Genomic DNA, 17,842 nt, shown 5'->3' on the forward strand with positions numbered 1-17,842 from the left:
AAGAAAGCTACATTATCAATATTAGGGGCATATATGTTGGCCAACACAACTTTCGTATTACAGAGTTTACCCGAAACAAAAACGTACCGGCCACTCGTATCAGAAATTACATTATGTTCCTCAAAAGGAATATTTTGGTCAATTAGAATAGAAACGCCTCTGGCCTTAGCCTGAAAGGTGGAATGAAAGTGCTGCCCTGCCCATCGGGACATAAGACGAGAGTTATCCGAATCACGGAGATGTGTTTCTTGAAGAAAGACAACAGCTGCTTTAAACTGCTTTATGTGTGAGAGCACCTTCTTTCTTTTAACAGGGTGGTTTAAACCTTTGACATTCCAGCTTACAAAGTTCAAGCGACTACCCATAGTCCCGCACTGAAAATGTAAGAAAACAGGTGCAGCTGAAAACAGAGTACAAAAAAATGACAAGCAAGCGACTAAAACAGAGAGTAGAATGGTTCCCGGATCCCCCAACTTGACAAAACAACATAAAACCACCCCGGCTCTGAAGGATGTCTCCCCCCTCCCCCCATTCCCCATCCACCCCCCCACCCACAAGACAGCTGCCAAGGAAAAAAGCAGCAAGCTCTCCAAAACACACATTGTGTACCCTCCAGAACAAAAAACTCTTCCTGTCTAACACTAAGAACAGACTTTAGCTCCCATAACGATGATTACAGTAAGCACAACACTCCTCTATGAGCAGTAGAAATTTGTTAAAGCAGTCACCATAGAACCACAACAGAACCAATGATCAACTTTGGGGACAATAGAAGCAATGAGATATGAATAGCCCCCCAGCTAGTAAATAGCAGAGAAGAAGGGGGGGGGAGAAAAAAAAAAAGGAAGAGACGTCGGTAATGCCTGGATATGAACGAAAGTCCTTCCACATCCCAGGAGACGAAGATAGCCAGGACAATCTACTCACAGGGCTGACCCGCGGACAAACGTCAACACCAGATAAGCAGGCTCTCAGGGTGATTCGGCTGTAGCGGGTAGGCCGTCCAAGTACCTCCTCGCTTCATCGGCCGAATGAAGCCAGCGTCTTGCGCCGTCAGGAGACGTGATGCGAAGTCGTGCAGGATACAGCAGAGCGGGCTTGAGACCCCGTTTGTACAGCTCGGACATGGGACTGAATTGTTTACACAACCTTGTAAATTACTTTCTTAAATGGGGAAAAAACAAACCAAAGATGACAATAATTTGCCATTGACAGAATAAACTGTGACTTCCTGTCGGATCATTCCTTCTAAAAGGACAACATTTATCTCTAAATATTTCATTCCACATCGGCAGTCATGGCCACTAATGTGCTGGCTGGAGTTACGCACTTTGAACTCCATCATACAACAAAGAGAAGCAGGAGTTTTTGTGTTAGCATCGACTCGCTGGCCTCCATTGAGTGTTTATTTGTCCGTTCCATTTATATCTCTCCATCCAGCTGTCCGCGACTTCCCACAGTCCAATAGGTGACTCTGTGAGGCAACATCTGGATTCCTTCCAGCCCCTGTCTATTCTAAATTAACAACACTGCGATGGCTTTCTTCTCTCCTTGTCAAGGTGCCAGAAGACGAAAGCACTTAAACCACAAGTGTGAATGTGTGATGACAAAGCAGCAGAGAAGCGGTCATCTGAGAAACTCCTTGTGTTCTCTACACTGTGCAGTATTTATGTGAGCAGATCACTTTACTCGCAGTATACATCAACTCTATAGGACTAAGTGAGAGGCTGCAGTTGTGCTGTTTTTGTTGATGCTAAATTGTTTTTCTGTGGAGTGAAGAGTCTTTGCTAAACCTTATTTGGGGCACAGACAGAAATAGATAAGCTAAGTTTAAGTCTCTGTAATAAACTAGATCACATCAGCATGACTTTCCCCTGAGCACCTCTATGTCATAAACTGGATGCAGAAGGAGGGCATGGAGTTCATAAGGCAACATAATAATAACATTAGTAAACCATAACCAGTAAAAATCACATCCAATCTGCCTGTAAAGTTGAAGCTGGCATCAGCCTCGAGTCTCCATCAGCAGCACACAGCTGCCACAGTGTGCTCAACCAGTGGCAATGCACTACAGGAATTTAGAAAGGAAATGCAAGCTACCGCACTCCCTGCTCACAGAATTAACATCTGTAACAGATTTTTCTTTTTTTTGGCATGTGTGCATGTGTGTGTCCCCGTTATGAGAAAATGTGACAGGACACAAGCTGCTGACGTGCTGCCTTGTTTAATGCACTGCTCTCCGTGAATATCGAGGAATACCAGTGGGACAGCGCTGCCTCTCTTGCGCTGACAAAAATAGCCATCATGTCCACTGAGAGTTCAGCCACAGCCTCCAAGCTGAACATGTTTACAGAAAAAAAAGGAATTGTTTTTCAAGAGTTTGCAAGCTAGCACAAATGATATTTACTACGCACAAAGCCTTAAAACTTTTTTATCGTAACCGGATTTATGAACATAAATGCTTAGATTATCAAGAGAGATTTTAAGTGGACTGCAACGGCCAAGATGGTTATTGTCACAAAGGATTTACTCATCATCCAACCAAGTCTAGTCTGACTACAGCAGAAAAACCACACTGACATGTGGTTTTCTTTTTTTCTGCCAACTCCACAGATATTTTGGTTTGTTAATTTTGGGTAGGTTTATCCTGCTCGTGTTCCTTGAGATAGATTTATTTTTCCCTCACCCCAAGGCCGTCTTGAATTCCTGTAGCTTTGTACGTGTTGCAAAGTAAACACGTTAACAGGCAGATTTAAATATGCTGTTTTTGGGGCTGCATGGGAGTTAGGAAAGGTGGAGACATTTTCATGCGACTTGGCCACCCATAGATGGGATACAATTCAACTACTTCAGCATGTGAAAGATAAATCTGCTTAAAGCTGGTTGTTACTTGAGTTCAGGTGACTAGTTGCAGCTAGTTCTAGACTGGAAAATAAAAAGAAGCACTGTAGATGACGTGTTGCTGTGAAATAACAGACCTTCCCATCTGTCTAGAGAAAAAGGAATTTATAGATTTTCGCTTTACTACAACCAATAAAATAAAGTCATTTATTCACTTTCCTGGAGGAGACACATCCACTCGACCTGTTCAGGCCAGTCTGCGCAGCCACATTATTGACATTTCATTTGCATGGAAGCTTTGACCTTTGCAGCACAATCTGGTCAGGATGTTCCACTGTTTAAGCGGGACCCAATACAATGCATGAGCTCTATGTGATTTCTTTATTTGTAAAGTCCAGGTTTACTGATCTGTTGTTTCCAAAAGAAGAAACCATTGTTACAAAACTCCACCCATACCGAGAGTCAATCGTGTGTCAAAATTCATCTTTAAAGACTCAAAAGCACATAAGAGACACAGTCTGAATAAAAAAATACAAAGACTGCTACTTCTGCTCCTTGCCCCAAAGCAGATCAAGTGGCAAAATCCTGTTGGTTTGTCTCAACACTGGATGATGGATAATTGGTCGAGCCCCATCAGAAATCAGTCTTTAATGATCCAGTATTTAAAAAGCTGTTTTGGGTCAGTTTATGCTTGGATGGTGCTCTTTGCGCTGAAAGCCAAGTAGTAGACCAGGATACCAATGAGGGCAGCAACCACTTCAGTAGACACCCATGGGCCATTCCATGCACCCTGTAGTGAGCAGGGGGGGGAAAGGAAACAGGTTTAAGGACAAGAGTAAATAAGGCAAATGAGGGACAGCCAATCAGAAGAAAGTTGGCTTAAATAGTAGTTTTATGGTTTTAAATGGAGAGAGTTTCAGAGTGAACGGCCTGTGGGGCTGCACAAGTGCCAATAAGAGGCAGATAAGGTTTATTTTTAAATGAGAATCACACAAAGCTAAAGGTGGAACTGGAGTTTCATGTTTACATGAGTTTGTTGTTTTGAATGAATGCAGAGATTCCAACCATAAATCAGACACTGGCCCCTTGGATGCATCCGCACAGGAAACAGCAAAGAGACCGCAGCAAGTCAGTGACATTTGGTAACGTCAAGCAACGAGGGGCAAAAAAATGCTGGCAACATGAAATTGGTGGACCCCTGAGTCAAACTTTTTGCAACTCTAAAGAGAGCAATTTAAGCCACTGCTAATGAGAGCGTAACATCCTGTTGATTGTATGACGGTATGATGCATGAGTGGGAGGTAAATAAAGTTAGAGGGTTACCTGCACACTATCATGTCAAATTTCTGGTAATCATGTGTACTTAAGTCCAAAGTTCACTTGCCATTTGCTCTTCTTTAAGCTTCACTAATTCTTAAGGAAACAATATGACTACTCTGCAAAATAGAGGCCTGTAAGAGTGTGCAGTCAGGCGATAATCTCTCTGGGTTTATTCATTCACTGGAGACCTTTCAAACATGCCAGGAAGTTACGTGATACTTGATGTAAGCTCACTAAAGCTGATACAATTTAAGGGCGTTTACTGGCTTTTAATTTACAAGATAGCAGGATCATGACTCAAGTGATGTGTTCAGTCTGAGATCCTAGAAGAAACTCACCCTGTGGTCAATGTTGACAGAGAAGAGAGGGTGAATGGCATTTACGTCTTCATTGTTTCTCTGGGCCTGGAGCAAATGAGATTAACAGATTTAATTGAAATTAAAGCATATTTGATTATAAAGACGACTCATTTCAAAACAAGTGGAGCTCAAGCAAAGGAAACCGTAAGCTGATCAACAACACATAATACACTAACCTTGCGCAGGGCACTGTAGGACTCCTCATCAAAGAATTTGACCTGATATGTTCCAGAGGTTGCCTGTTTGTGAGGAAGACTCCAGGACACCTGATGGAAGAAAGTACACATTTAATAATAGCTGATTATTTACTTTTTTTTGTTTCTTTAAGATACTTTTAGTTTAAAAATGTGTCTAAATGTAAAGCCTCGAGTCTGTACTAAAAGGCAAACGTGTATTTTAATGGCCTGCTGATGAAAGGGTTAGGGATAAATGTAAACTACTGTCTAAGCAAGTCATAAGGTACAAGTATCCTAATGACCCCGGTAGTCCTTATTTGAAAAAGACACTCACCTATAGTAAATCAACAATATTTCTTTTTTTTTTTTATAAGCTCTACATGAGATTGTTCATCTGTGAAGGGTCAATAAACCTCGGGGCAGCCACCTAATCAAAGACATCCTGTGACTATTAATTCAATAGAAATTACTTTTGACAAAGGAATTTAATATATTTTTATTGCACTGGTGTGTGTGTGTATTAGTGTGTTGGTTCACTTAATTTCTATAATTTGCTGTCCACTTTTTCCTTTTTATTGCAATTTACTGAAATTACTGCTACAAGAAGTCATGAAGTCATGACCAAACTGGCAGGAAAATCCAGTTAAAGGGCAGCATGTTTTGATATCAATATGTATGTACGAATCCATCCAGCATAGTGAAAATGTATAACAAGAGGAAGTACTTTGATATTTTCTCCCACCTTTGCTTATAAGCTTTAAGGGTGGTCTCAATTAAGAGCTGATCAGTATAGGCTAATACCAGCCAACTGACTGCTGTGAGTCTATCAGTAAATGAGATTACATTTACATATATCTGTAACTAATATTTATTAGTTGTGTAATACTGATTTGGTGCTGTCTAATCTTGGCTGAAAAAATTCAAACCGTTTCTGAAACTTTTTATAATGAGACATTATTACTGGCACAAAGCTGATAAAAACCATGAGAAATAAAGCAGTATCGGGTAAAACTGTAACCACGATCATCTGGCTCATAATAGATTTAGACAGCACTAAAATTATTGTGACTATATGTTCAACCTTCTGTAGTTCAGTACCCATAAATCTACAAAGTGCTACTACGTTTTCAGCTGCTCCCTTTATAGGGGTCATCACAGTGGATCGTTTGCCACCAGCTTCACCTGCACTCTTCCTCTTTTTCTCCTTCCTGGCTGCTTCATACTCAACATCCTTTGTCCAGTGTACATTTAGAGTTTCCTACTCTCACCTAGACTAGCCTCCTTCTCTCTCCCTGCCTCCTATCATCTTTTCCCCTTCTCCTCTTAATTTGTCTTCAGTCAGTAGTAGCACACTATCAACCAGCATCCTGTTGGCCAGCAGCACTGGAGGTGGCCATTGTTGTTAACCTGGGCCCCGATCGATCTGGTATGGAAACCTTTTCCTTGATGCCCCGCATGTTTGATTTGGCAAAGATTTTACACCAGATGCCCTTCTTGATGCAAACCTCCCCTTTCATCCAGGCTTGAGACTGATTGATTTTTTTTCACTCTGCTAACAAATCAGATTCAGTAAAAGCAAGTACCTTGACCTGTAGCCACATGTGAATCCATACCTGGTACTTTCCAACGTCCTGTCCTCTGGTTACAGGGAACTGTCTTCCATTGACATCAGCATACAGCGTTACGCTCTGCAGAGAGCAGAAATCACCATGAGTGCTCCAGTAGCATCAGTACATCATTGTGCTGCTGGCTGTGTTAGAGGTGGACAGTTACCTGTGCTCCGTTGGCGCAGGTCAGGCTGAGTTCAACGATGAAGACAGACTCTGATGAGATGACGGCGTCAGAGGTGGTGTAGGCCGACGGAGTGATGACTGGGTCCGTGCAGCTCTCTCCTATGGGCACAAAGAGCAGAGTTGAGGTCAGCTGAAATCCTGCACATGATCATCTACACAGCATCTATAGATAATACAACTTTCACCACTCTGCCCTCCTGTGGCTACGAGATTGCGGGTAGTGATTCAATGAATTAGCTACTAGCTAAAGCTGATTAGCATTACAGGCTTATTAACCCGGTATTCTCTCTTACAGAGTTGTCTTACCTGAGCAGGCGACCACCAGCAGCGCAAAGAAGGCGGCTATCCGGATCATCGTGACGTCTCGGAGGTTGTTTAAGAGGTTTCGTGTTGCTCCTGAGGTCCAGTTGCCTGAGTGCTCGGCTCCTTCCAAACAGTAAAAAGGAAGAAGTCCACCTCAGCTCACAGCGCTTCTGCACCTCTGCGTCTGCGCACCAATGACGTGGACTCTCGAAACCGCAGAGCACCCTGGGAAAGTGCCCCGTCGACACGTCATCAGAATCAAAATGGCCGGAAGTCAGTAAATGATGGATCTAAACAGCTTTAACAAACTGACCTTATTTATTTTTTACAAATTTCTAATGAAAGCCTCCCTCATGGTCATTCACACCACAGCAAAGTAATAAAGTAATAGACAGACAATTAACAGAAAAGTTTAAACTGGACAAAAGTAAAAATAAATAAACGAGTGAAAGAAGTAAAGAAATAAATAATACACTTTCTGTGAATTACAAAAAATGTTGTTTTAGAAATAACAGCACAGTTTGGGGAATTAGATTATTATTTTTCAATTTAAGCCCAGAGTTGTGTTGATATATTTGTTTTATTTAATACTAGAGCATTTGTTTATAATATAGAATGGAGGAGACATGCGGTTGAGAGTGCACTTCTTGTTCTTATATTAAGATATCGCATGGATCAAATGTGCACTTAAACTTCTTTACAATGAAAGAAAGTGGAGGTTCACTTAGAATCAAAGTATGTGGCCCATGATTTACAATGAGTTTGACATCCTTGGGGATCTAGGGTATACAGAAATTTGTGACATTGCCTTTGAAAAATATGTAATAATTCAGTTATAATATATATTATAATAATAATTATTATCATTAATTATCTCCACCTTTATAGACAGGTTGGACAAAGATGAGTGTCCAGTTGAGGGAACTTAAGAAATCTCTTTATTAGATATTTTGTGATTCTCCTAAATTGAAAATCATTTAAAAAAAAAATGTACTCAGGCTACTGAGACACACCTTGGTGAAAGTCAGCAGACGACCTGATTGTGGTGCTTTGTTAATAAATGATGATCCTTCCATGTTCAGGGTGATTTGCTTCCCTAAGTAAAGAAGAGTGAGGCCTATTTTTTTTTAAACATACCTTTAAGTGATTTGAAGCAATATAAATCAAATTTAAATAAATTAAACAGGACAAGACACCAACAGAGATATTGGTATAGATTGAGCAGTGGTAAGGAGCTTAGATGTTTGGAGCAATTTTGGATGTTTGGAATAGCGTCCCAAGCATATTCCACTGAAGGTTTTCCCAGGGACATCCACAGGGTGGGACACCTGGGAGAAACCCAGAAAACACTGAAAAGAATACATCTCGTCTGGCCTTCAATTACTGAAGGAGGCCCCAGAGGCATCTAGCCAATGTTGCATGAGAAAGGAGCATCTCGACTACTTTTACTTAAGCCCGAATATATTATTCTATGTATAAAACCCCAGGATGAAGAAAAGAAATGCAAGTTATAGTCATATTTTACATACACATCTAATGAAGCAGTAAGCCTAGACAAATTATTTAATCAGCATGTAGTTCAAATATACAGATAAATCATAAAGAGATAAGTAGGAATTGACGTTTACAACTATAACATTCACAGTTTTCTTGACTTTGTGCCAGCATCTCATTTTGACAGAAATTTGATTAAGAGTGAGCACTTATGCCTGTACTGACTAAAAATTATTGACTGGCAGGGCAGCTGTTTAATATAATAAGAGAAGAAGTGCAAATATCAAAAATGCCTACAAACACATTGGTGCATTTCAAGTAGTTCACAGTTTTGACATAGTACCGCAGGCCTGTGGAAATCTGCTGTACATCACACGTAAGACAGGACTGAGTCAAGGAGACCTCAGAGAAAGGACTCTCAGTCAAGGATCTCAGGTTTCTAGAAATAGATGTGCTGAAAGCTACTGTCAAAGGCCTTCACGCTACACCTCAACTTCCATTAGTATCATCTCTCCCTCGCCCCGTGTGTCTTCTTGTGCCATTGCTGATCATCTCAGTCCGCTGCATCTGCTGATTTGAAGAGCCCTGTTCCTCTCCCCCTGCGCCCATCCTGCTTTCCTTTCTTCTGGGGAGTCTGGACTGAGGGGGAGGACACAGTGGGGGTGGGATCCTGATGGGTTTGTCGAATCAAAAGCTCCTTAAAGACTGAGTCCATCTGGCGACAGACTTCCTGTAATGTGAAAATAAAAAAGTACGGATGAGAGAGGAAACAGGGGGAAGTGTCCGTTTTCTCTACTTTTCGACTTCAGAACTTCTGTTTCTGCTCGCCGCTCTTGGCAATGACTAATTACTCTGCATAGTAATTTACTGAACACCACTCAGATTTTCGTAAGCAGGAAACCCAGACTGTGGGTTTCCTGCTACCGTTAACACTTAGTTCTTCTTTTTGGTTATCAAAAATGGATTTTTTTCAAAAAAATTAAAAAAAATTAAAAAAAAGGAAGGACAGCCCAGCCACTTGCTCTTTAGCAGCAGCACATTTCCAAGTACAGTTTGGCTCATTGTCCCCTTTAGCAACCTCTGATGTTGTAACGCTTACAGCTACAGACACAGATTACTGTGAGAACCCTTTATAATGGCTTCATTTAAAGTTGGCTCATTGCACAATGATGCGGTATTTTTCTTTTTAAAGACATTTATTAGGTTATAAACAGAGAGCTATAAGAAAAACAAGACACACCTTATCTACTCGAGAGGCTATATCCTCAGATGACCGTCGCTGGTAGCTGTATGCAGAAAGATCAGTCTGAATAATTATGTTTTACTCAAGCACAGTCAGTCAGCTGTTGTTGGGTTACTTACTCTTGCCCATAACAAGGAGAGGGCATCCTCCTTGGCTTACATTGCGGCCCAACAGGAATCTGAAGTGTGCACTTTCCACCTGAACCGAAGCTGCCTCCTCCTGGTGCAGCTGTTAATTTGTGTTCTAGTGCCCCGCTGCTATTAGCTCTGGGGCGTTCTCCCCTTCTGGGTGCTGCTACTCCAGACATTGACATACTTGTGCTGTTGTCAGCCAAAAAACCCATTTCTAAATCTGCAGCAAAGCAAATGTATACATCCTTTGTTATTCTTCAAAGACATCATTATATATTTTTAATGAATTGATGAACTGAAATAGCCACATAAACTTACCATCTTTGCTAGGGGTGTACTCAGTTTCTATATCTCCATCAACATTGGTCTCTCTGTGAAGTAAAGAGCATAATATAATCATTCCACAATACACCCCCCAACCCCCGCATGTTATGTGAACTACACTTTTTCACTGTACCCGTCATCCAGTTCTAGTGTCATGCATTTCTCATAAACTGGTCCCGGCACTTCGCTCTGAGTGGGGAAGATGCTTTCTTGCTCAATGATGATGTCCTTCACCAGGGCATTGATCTGAGGCTGCAGGGTCACGACGTCGTCATCATGAGCCCCTCTTATCAGGCTCGGGCCAAAACACACGGCCAGATTGTAAGGTTGCATCATGTTCTCGTCACTATACTCCGACACACTGAAGGCAGAGAGAGAGGAGTAAATAAAGAAACAAAGAAAAATTAAAGTTGGTTAATTTTATTGGTTGTTTTTACCTCATATAATCTTATTTAACTGCACTAACAGTGGATGTTAATGATTCTCACAGAATGATTCAGCAATGAGAAAAAACAAGGCAAAAATTCAGGTTTTCCATATTCAAGTCACAGGTAACGACACTCACTGATAAAGGAATGCAAAGAGGTATCTCATGACGATGATAGCAGGCTCGGGGAAGGAAGAAATCACAGCTTTCAGCTCAGCTGCTCGCTCTGCCTCATTCTTTATTTCTGGAAAACAAAAAGGTGATGAAATAAAAGAGAAGTTGCTGCTGAGCATCCTTAGCCACACTAATTATATCCACAGGTGCACAAGAACACTCACGGGCATGCTCCAGGAGCAGATTGGTGCTGTCAAGGGGGAAGAGTGGATTATCTAAACCCCTGAAGTAAAGCTTCAGCACTCCAGCCACCGAGTCAAGGTCATAACTCCCCTCAGCCAAAGGGTCCTCTCCTGCAGGGGAAGCCCATGGCACACTGCCCCACATTATTAATGCTCCATGGAGAGGAGCGCTATGAATAGAAGTTAATCTAACAAATACACACACCCCTACCTCGCTCAAAAGCGTCCCTGAGGTTATTGACCTCCAACTGAGACCCCGGCACTCTAAATATCCCTTCATGGTGGAGTCCTGATGGGCAGACAGATTATCGCAGTGGTCTAAAATGAGTGCCTGTTTCCCTCAGTCACTTTTAAACACAAGAGGCTAGATGTATGTGTGTCTGCAGTTGTCTTTTTACAATAACATCTAATGGTTTAATGTTACTTCAGCAATGAAGACTCACCATGGAGGTTGATATAGCGAATGCAGCTTTCCACAACAATTGGAATCTGTTGTCCTGATGCCTGAATTAAAAATAAACAATAAATTTCACTGACTCATCACGAGTCAAAGGGAAAAACTAAAATGACAACGAGAGAGCTGAAAGAGGAAACCGGTGTTACCGTTATGAAGGACAGCATGTCTCCATTGAAAAGTTTTTGGCTGTGCATCAAATTGGCACTCGAGTGATTCTTTCTGACACGCATAGACTTTCCAGTGTGTCTGGAGAATGACACACAGGACCGTGGAGGCACAGTGTTAAGACTGGTAGCATGAATAAATAAAAACGATGACTCAGCGACAACTGTTAAAAATAATTATATTCATACCGAGGCTGATGGTCATTTGATACTTCAGCTGGGAAGAAAAGAAAAAGGACGTAACATATGATAAGAGCAATCCGTTTTAAAAAGGAGAAATACTCTGTGTTTGGTATTTTGTTTGTGACACAGAGTCAACAACTTGTGGTATTGTAACGTGAGAAATGCAGAAGCAATACCTTTTTCTACAGCTTCTTTAAGCAGATCATGTTTAACTTGCAGTTTAGATACAAGAGAGCTGCCAACGAGGTACTCCTTTACTTTCTGTAAAACAAATTACACCGATCAGATTAGTATTTTTTTTATCGTTACCACACCAACTGCACATCATTGCTGTTGCCCCCAAATTTTACCGACTCACAGTAAAGTAGAGGTATTCTATTTCCTGCAGGTTGGCCCGTCGTCGAGTGGCGCTGGGCTTTACAGTCAGATTTTCAGTGCTGCCCTCCTGAGATGAAGGCTCCAGATCATCGCCGATGCCCTCCAGCAGAGAAGCCTGGGCTGCTGACATGCTCTTATTAACCTATGTGAGAGCAGCAGGGTGAGAGGTGTGTTGTGTAGATACCCACATTTGAGACATTATGTCACTTTCAAGTGCCAGCAGAACTGCTGAGATTTATACTTGTCTTACACACTGAGATCATGAGAACTATTAAAAAAGGGCTAAATAGTCAATAATGAGGTGGAAGGCGTTCTCGCCTTTTATTATAGTGCTTTTGCATCTTCATCACTTTTAAGCACTTTTACTTCCTTTCTGTACTTGAGGCTGTGATGCTTTAATAAGTTTAACTAAAATTAGAATAAGGAAACAAGAAGAAATTTTCATAGACTATTTGCAGCCTCGTTAAAATTCAAAATATGATAACGAGCAGCCCTGGTTGGTGCGATTTTCTTTACCTCCTCAGTTTCCTGGGTGACGGCTTGCAGTCGAGTTTGTATCTGTTTGAATCTGGTCTCCAGTTCGCATATCATCTCACACTCCGCACTGACCTGAGTAACCTGAAATAAGATAAGATAAGATAGAACTTTATTAATCCCTCGGGTGGGTTCCTCTGGGAAATTCGATTTCCAAAAAGCACAGCACCGACAGAATGCAAGGGAGTCTAGAGTTGTTCCACACACTTAATATATAAAGTTCCTTTACATAATTTAATCAAAATACACACCTGGTCCCCATCGTGGGGCTGATAGGGGAAGCGTAGGGGCATAGAGAAGGTGTTGTAGTTGTCCTGCAGGAGGATGTCTCTATCCCGGCTCTGGTCCAGTCTAGACACGGTCTCCTCTATTTGCTGCAGGCCTGCGCTCAGGTTATCCTGGGCCTTCCACCGTCTTGACAAGTAGGCCTGCATCACCCTGCCCAAAGTGGTGTGGTAACCTGTATCTGCACACTGGAGGAGGAAACTGAATTTAGAATCACTTCATTCATTCGGGAGCTTTCAGATCATGACAGAAGGAATGGAAACAATGAGCGCTGGGGTTCAAATGACATGAGAGATCATGACCTTGAGTGCTATGTAGGGTTTTTGTATGTTGAAAGGAAAAGGTGACTGATGTACTCACATCTATGAGAGTAGAGATGTCTTGCAGGTAGTACTTATTCATGGAGGAATTGGCTGCAGCCAGGTTTAGGAGGTACTCATTTCGGGCCTTGCTGCACTTCAGCTTTATTTCTTGGACTTTAATTTGTCTCTACAGCACATAAACATTGTCAGTAAGAGTCACATGATACGTGCATGCACGCACATGACACCAAGCATTTACCTTTTCTATCAGCCTCTCCAGTTTTTTATTTGCACTCTGCTTCTGCTTTTCCTCTTGCTTCTCTGCTTCCCTCAGCTTCCCCTCTGCACAGACATAGTCTGAGTGGTACTGGTAGTATGTTCGCCATGCCTGCACACAGGCACAAAAAGCAATGCTTTCCTCTGTGTACTTAAGAAACGGAAAACATTCTGTGTGGTTGGTTTCTCACGTACCGCCTGTAGCTCTGTGGTAACCTTGAGTAGCCCATCTTGTAGCTGAATGCAGATGTCTTTACTCTGGAAAACACAGACAAAATATCAGAGAAGTGAGATGACACGACACAGCAAGGACACAGTGACCCACGTCATACTTTAAATATCAAGATTTGGAAAAACATGAACTGGTGGTTAAAGTGAGAATGGAAAAACGATAACAGAGCAAGTATTATGTCATTTGCACTGCAGAAGTGCATGGCAGTGTGTTCGTGGGTGAGCGCTTGCAGTAGTACCTTCTTTGCAAGGCGCTGTGTGTACTCCACACAATGTGTGAGAGGTTGGGTGAGAAAGTTGTTGCAGCTTTCACTCAGTCCATTATGGTCCCTACTTTCTTGGCGGGTCTGGGACAGCAGAGTAAGCCATACTTGGGACACAGAGTTACTACTGGGCTCCTTCCTGAGCGTGGTCATGCATAAACAAGAAAAAAAATACAAAAGGACACAAACTTTGAAGATTGAAATGAACTGCTGTGTAGTTTAGCACGTTATGTGCAGTGTGCAATTACCTCTTTATCCTTGATGTGAACCTTTCTGCTAGTTTTTCCAGGGAACGAGCATACTCGCTTTCAATCTCACCCCGTCGACGCAGGTAGTCTGTCAGGTCTTGCAGCTGTTGGTTCTTTTGCTCAAGTTGCAAGTCCAATACTTTCAGTTGGTCTACAAGCTGACAGCGAACCTCTGAAAGGCCGACAAAGACACACTTACTGTGACAAGTAGGTTAGAAACTGGTTTCACTGATCAGAGTTAAGATGGTGTGAAATAAAGAGGTTGTGTTTCTCAGTGTGGCACAAACCACCACATGCCTTTTACCTTTGATTTGAATGTCGTAGTCCACCACACTGACCCGCTCCTTCCGAAGTTTGACATGGGAACTCATTGTTGATCCAGCTGGGTGGAATTCTGTATAAAGGCAGTGATTGCTTTCATTTATAAGCTAGCATGAAATATCAGCTCTGTTCTGTTAACCCTTTCTTAAAGAGGGGAGTATGCAAGCTGATCAGTATCCTTTGGTGGAGAAAACCTGTTAAACCCACTGTTACACCCTTTCTACTGAAGTCCCCTCCACCACCTCCACCCTTCCCCTTCCTCCAATAGACCCTACGCACTTCCTCTTGAGAGACTTGTAGAGCTGAAATGAGCATGTTCGTCTTACTGTAGCACATCTTTTCAACGTGGTCACACTCTGCTGCGTTTCCCTGAACAGCAGGCAACTAGAAAACCGGTTGGCATGTGTTGCTTGCTTGCACCGGGCAGACTGCAGAATTGCACAAGGTGCAAAAATAACTCTAACAGCATCTCAAGCTGCCCTAAAAATAGGACGAACCACAAGGCGCACAACTGTGCGGGGATGTTTGTGCTCAACACTACAGGTGGTTTTACAGAAGAAGAAAAAAAGAAGGAAAAAGAACTTTCACCAATAAAGGTTTAAATCCTTCTGCCTTTCACTTTACAGCATGTCTTGGCCGATTGAGAAGACTATACCCAGGTATATTCCAGTTCAGGATGAACACGACAGGACATGTTTATCGGAGAACTGGCTTTACCCTTTACAGTCAGACAAAGAAAACTACCAGGTCTTACTGATAGAGGTTTAACTGATCGTTTCTGATAGGTTTCAGTTTCTTGACACGCTTTTAACTATAATTTATGGGTGAAACTTACACCCAGGCCTATTCTCAAGAAAAAAGAAAGATGAGTGTGGCTGGAGCACGGCAGTTTTTCTTCAGCGCACGATAATCCTGAACTTTGCAAAATACTGTACATTAAAGGAAATTTATTGCAATTCAAAAAGAGGAAGATCAGAGTGTTGTCTTGCTGGATCATACCCTTTTGTACACAATCAATACGCACACATTCTCTCCATTTCTCCCCCTCAACTTCCCTTTTTTTTGAAAGCCAAACATCACTCATCAGCACTCTCTTTAGCTGAAATGTGCACTCTCCCAACAGATGACCTGCTAACATGACTCTGCTGTATTTCAGCATGGCCCAAACTCCCTGCAAAAAGGAGTTCAATTTTTGCAGCCTGTGTCACCCTTTTCCATTAGTCGCTTCATTCTTTCTCCATGCGATCAGCTGGTGAATCACCACATCCTATCCTCACAACCTGCCGCAGTATTTCATTAAGGCTAGTCTTAACCTTATTGCTACTATAGCTTTTCAGTTCCTGTTTTACTAAAGTAACCTTTTCTACCATTTTAGTGTTTTTTTAAACAAGCACAAACAAGTAGAGGCGTCTATAGTTATGAAACATCACTCGCCCTGGGGGGGGTTTGTCTATAGCCAACAACAACATAAAACGATCAAGCAATGCAAACCTTAACTGCATAACAGCATGCGCCTTTTTAATACAAAAACATGTTCATTAAGTGTTAAACTGACTACCAGTGCTGATTTGGTGAGACAGGAAAACAAATAAAAATCAATAAGAGTGTCATACGTGCAGAGAGTCATACCTGATCAGGAGTCTTGACTAGTCTTTCCTCCACACTAAACTGAACTAAATGATGCCAGTTAATAGCGCAGTAACTGCTTCACCTCCCCCTCACTTTGGACACGGATGGATGTGGGTGGAGTGGAAGTCATCTCTGACTGACTCTCTCTCTCACACACACACTTACTTACTTCTGCTGTTCTCACCCTCACCCCCCCCTCCCTCCCCGCTTCTTCTCACTCACACATTCAGTTTGAGCCATCAGTGTGTGACTGTGCATGTGAAAACCTTTTCTAGTATAGTCCTTCCTCTCTCTCTCTTTCGTGCCTCCTCTTGAACCCCACAGCAGGTTTTCAGTTCAGTCAAACAACAGCTGTTTTCACTGATTGGGCTCTCCTTGCCGGTTCCTGAGTGAAATCAGCTGCACTGAGCTGATTTCAGTTGAGGGGGAAAAAAGAAAGTTATTTTGAGTATTATTATTATTATTATTATGTTTTTTTAAATATATATTTTTTTATACACTGTCATGGCTACAATATGAGTGAGCGGGAGCAACCTTGACTTTAAAAAAACAAAACAGTCAGTTATGTAGATTAGGAGGGAAAAGAAAAACAGAAACAAAGACCACTGTTGCTATGAAATCATAACACAGAAAGATTTACAACAACATTGTTGACTTCTCTGTCTGAGAGGTGTTAAACAGCCTGCTGGTGTGAAGCTGAGCTTCTTGCAATTTGTCAGAGAGAGTCTAACTCTTTCAAAGATCATTAGGCATAATTTGTTCTTATCTGTCACGTACTTCTCTTTCACTCGTTTCCTTCCTCAAACAGACAAACAGACGGTGTTGCACAAACAATTAAAAAAAACAACTGGTATTTAACTTACGCATTTTGGATGACATTTGAGAAAGAACAGTTTGATTGAAGGGAGTCTCTGTTGAGTCCCAATGCAGCAGGGAGCTGTGTCTTTCAGTTTAAACCGAGAATGACCTTTGAACCTTGCTACACCCTACATAAAAGTAAACAAAATCTTTGAGCTCAACTGTAAACAGTCATGGCCCAACTATTCAGTTCACTGCAGGAAAAGTAAACTCATCTGAATTTAGTTACACTTAACTATGTCCCATTGTGACCTGTTATAGAGACCCATGACATTCCTGGCATTGAACTCTTGCTGTAGGTATTGTGAAAAGCCATGCAGTAGTCTTTCTCCGCCAGTAGGAGTCACTAAAGTATAAATTTGACAGTAAAGGCACTTCCCCACTTATGAATAATAGGCTTAAAAATGGGCTGAGTAGATGACACTTTAATATGAACTTCAGCATTCCATTACTACATGGCATCGAACATGTTTCCACAGTGGCCGTGCTTACAAGCACTCATTTTTACAGATCAAAATCCTTCCGATTGAAGACTTGTGGCAGCTGTTCTAGTATTTACACCTACCTACACCATATAGTGAACTGGTGGCATGCTCACAAGTGATTCATGTTTATCTCCTTGTCATGTGTTCAACCAGTTACCTGAGGACAGATATCTATGATGTCCTTTCCATCTTTAATCGTATGTATTAAAAACAAACTCTTTGCAGAGGATTAGTTCAGCTTAGAAGCTACAGTACCATTTTTGGAAAAAGGACGTAGCCCACGGAGGAAGAATGCAGACACAATGAGTTGGGTTAAATCATTAACGTGGAAGAATTTTTCTTTTTATCAGTTTATTCCATCATCAAGGTTTTTATCCTATTTTTTGGGGTCTTTAACTTTTAATCAGATCATCACTCACAATACCAAGGTGGCAGTTGAATAACTTATCCGACTCTGCTGG

The 17,842-nt window shown here is 41.7% G+C and overlaps 2 protein-coding genes across 3 annotated transcripts; both read right to left on the minus strand.

Moving 5' to 3' along the window:
• Window positions 1-3,208: 3,208 nt before the first annotated feature.
• On the minus strand, window positions 3,209-6,982 carry ssr4 (signal sequence receptor, delta). The gene is made up of 6 exons (XM_080899978.1): window positions 6,796-6,982; window positions 6,470-6,588; window positions 6,310-6,384; window positions 4,697-4,786; window positions 4,500-4,565; window positions 3,209-3,631 (listed from the first exon to the last, which is right to left on the minus strand). Exons 1-6 carry the CDS (start codon window positions 6,842-6,844, stop codon window positions 3,527-3,529), a joined length of 504 nt encoding a protein of 167 aa, XP_080756104.1. The 5' UTR covers window positions 6,845-6,982; the 3' UTR covers window positions 3,209-3,526.
• A 130-nt stretch (window positions 6,983-7,112) lies between these two features.
• On the minus strand, window positions 7,113-17,763 carry LOC308407970 (rho GTPase-activating protein 4-like). 2 transcript variants are annotated; one of them, XM_080899974.1, is made up of 23 exons: window positions 16,902-17,763; window positions 16,305-16,447; window positions 14,393-14,482; window positions 14,089-14,260; window positions 13,817-13,979; window positions 13,542-13,604; window positions 13,330-13,458; window positions 13,129-13,257; window positions 12,735-12,956; window positions 12,466-12,567; window positions 11,930-12,091; window positions 11,748-11,832; window positions 11,578-11,605; window positions 11,371-11,470; window positions 11,211-11,271; window positions 10,979-11,056; window positions 10,750-10,878; window positions 10,550-10,655; window positions 10,118-10,345; window positions 9,979-10,031; window positions 9,649-9,880; window positions 9,527-9,572; window positions 7,113-9,016 (listed from the first exon to the last, which is right to left on the minus strand). In XM_080899974.1, the coding sequence occupies exons 3-23, from the start codon at window positions 14,457-14,459 to the stop codon at window positions 8,840-8,842; spliced, it is 2,532 nt and encodes an 843-aa protein (XP_080756100.1). In that variant the 5' UTR covers window positions 14,460-14,482; window positions 16,305-16,447; window positions 16,902-17,763; the 3' UTR covers window positions 7,113-8,839. The 2 variants fall into 2 exon arrangements, with proteins under 2 accessions (XP_080756100.1, XP_080756099.1); XM_080899973.1 differs by lacking the exons at window positions 16,305-16,447; window positions 16,902-17,763 and adding an exon at window positions 16,039-16,196.
• Between the last annotated feature and the right edge of the window lie 79 nt (window positions 17,764-17,842).

This window comes from Rhamphochromis sp. 'chilingali' (genome assembly GCF_963969265.1).
Source record: "Rhamphochromis sp. 'chilingali' genome assembly, chromosome: 12".
Lineage (NCBI taxonomy): Eukaryota > Metazoa > Chordata > Actinopteri > Cichliformes > Cichlidae > Rhamphochromis > Rhamphochromis sp. 'chilingali'.

Excerpts from the sequence above, each read along its gene's own strand:
- ssr4 (XM_080899978.1), bottom strand. The coding sequence starts at position 6,844 with ATGATCCGGATAGCCGCCTTCTTTGCGCTGCTGGTGGTCGCCTGCTCA. Across the intron at positions 6,385-6,469 it reads CCTGCGCCAACGGAGCACAG|AGCGTAACGCTGTATGCTGA; the intron begins GTAACTGTCCAC and ends TGCTCTCTGCAG. Across the intron at positions 4,566-4,696 it reads CCTACAGTGCCCTGCGCAAG|GCCCAGAGAAACAATGAAGA; the intron begins GTTAGTGTATTA and ends CATTTGCTCCAG.
- LOC308407970 (XM_080899974.1), bottom strand. The coding sequence starts at position 14,459 with ATGAGTTCCCATGTCAAACTTCGGAAGGAGCGGGTCAGTGTGGTGGAC. Across the intron at positions 14,261-14,392 it reads CTACGACATTCAAATCAAAG|AGGTTCGCTGTCAGCTTGTA; the intron begins GTAAAAGGCATG and ends TCGGCCTTTCAG. Across the intron at positions 10,879-10,978 it reads CAGGGACGCTTTTGAGCGAG|GAGAGGACCCTTTGGCTGAG; the intron begins GTAGGGGTGTGT and ends CTTCCCCTGCAG.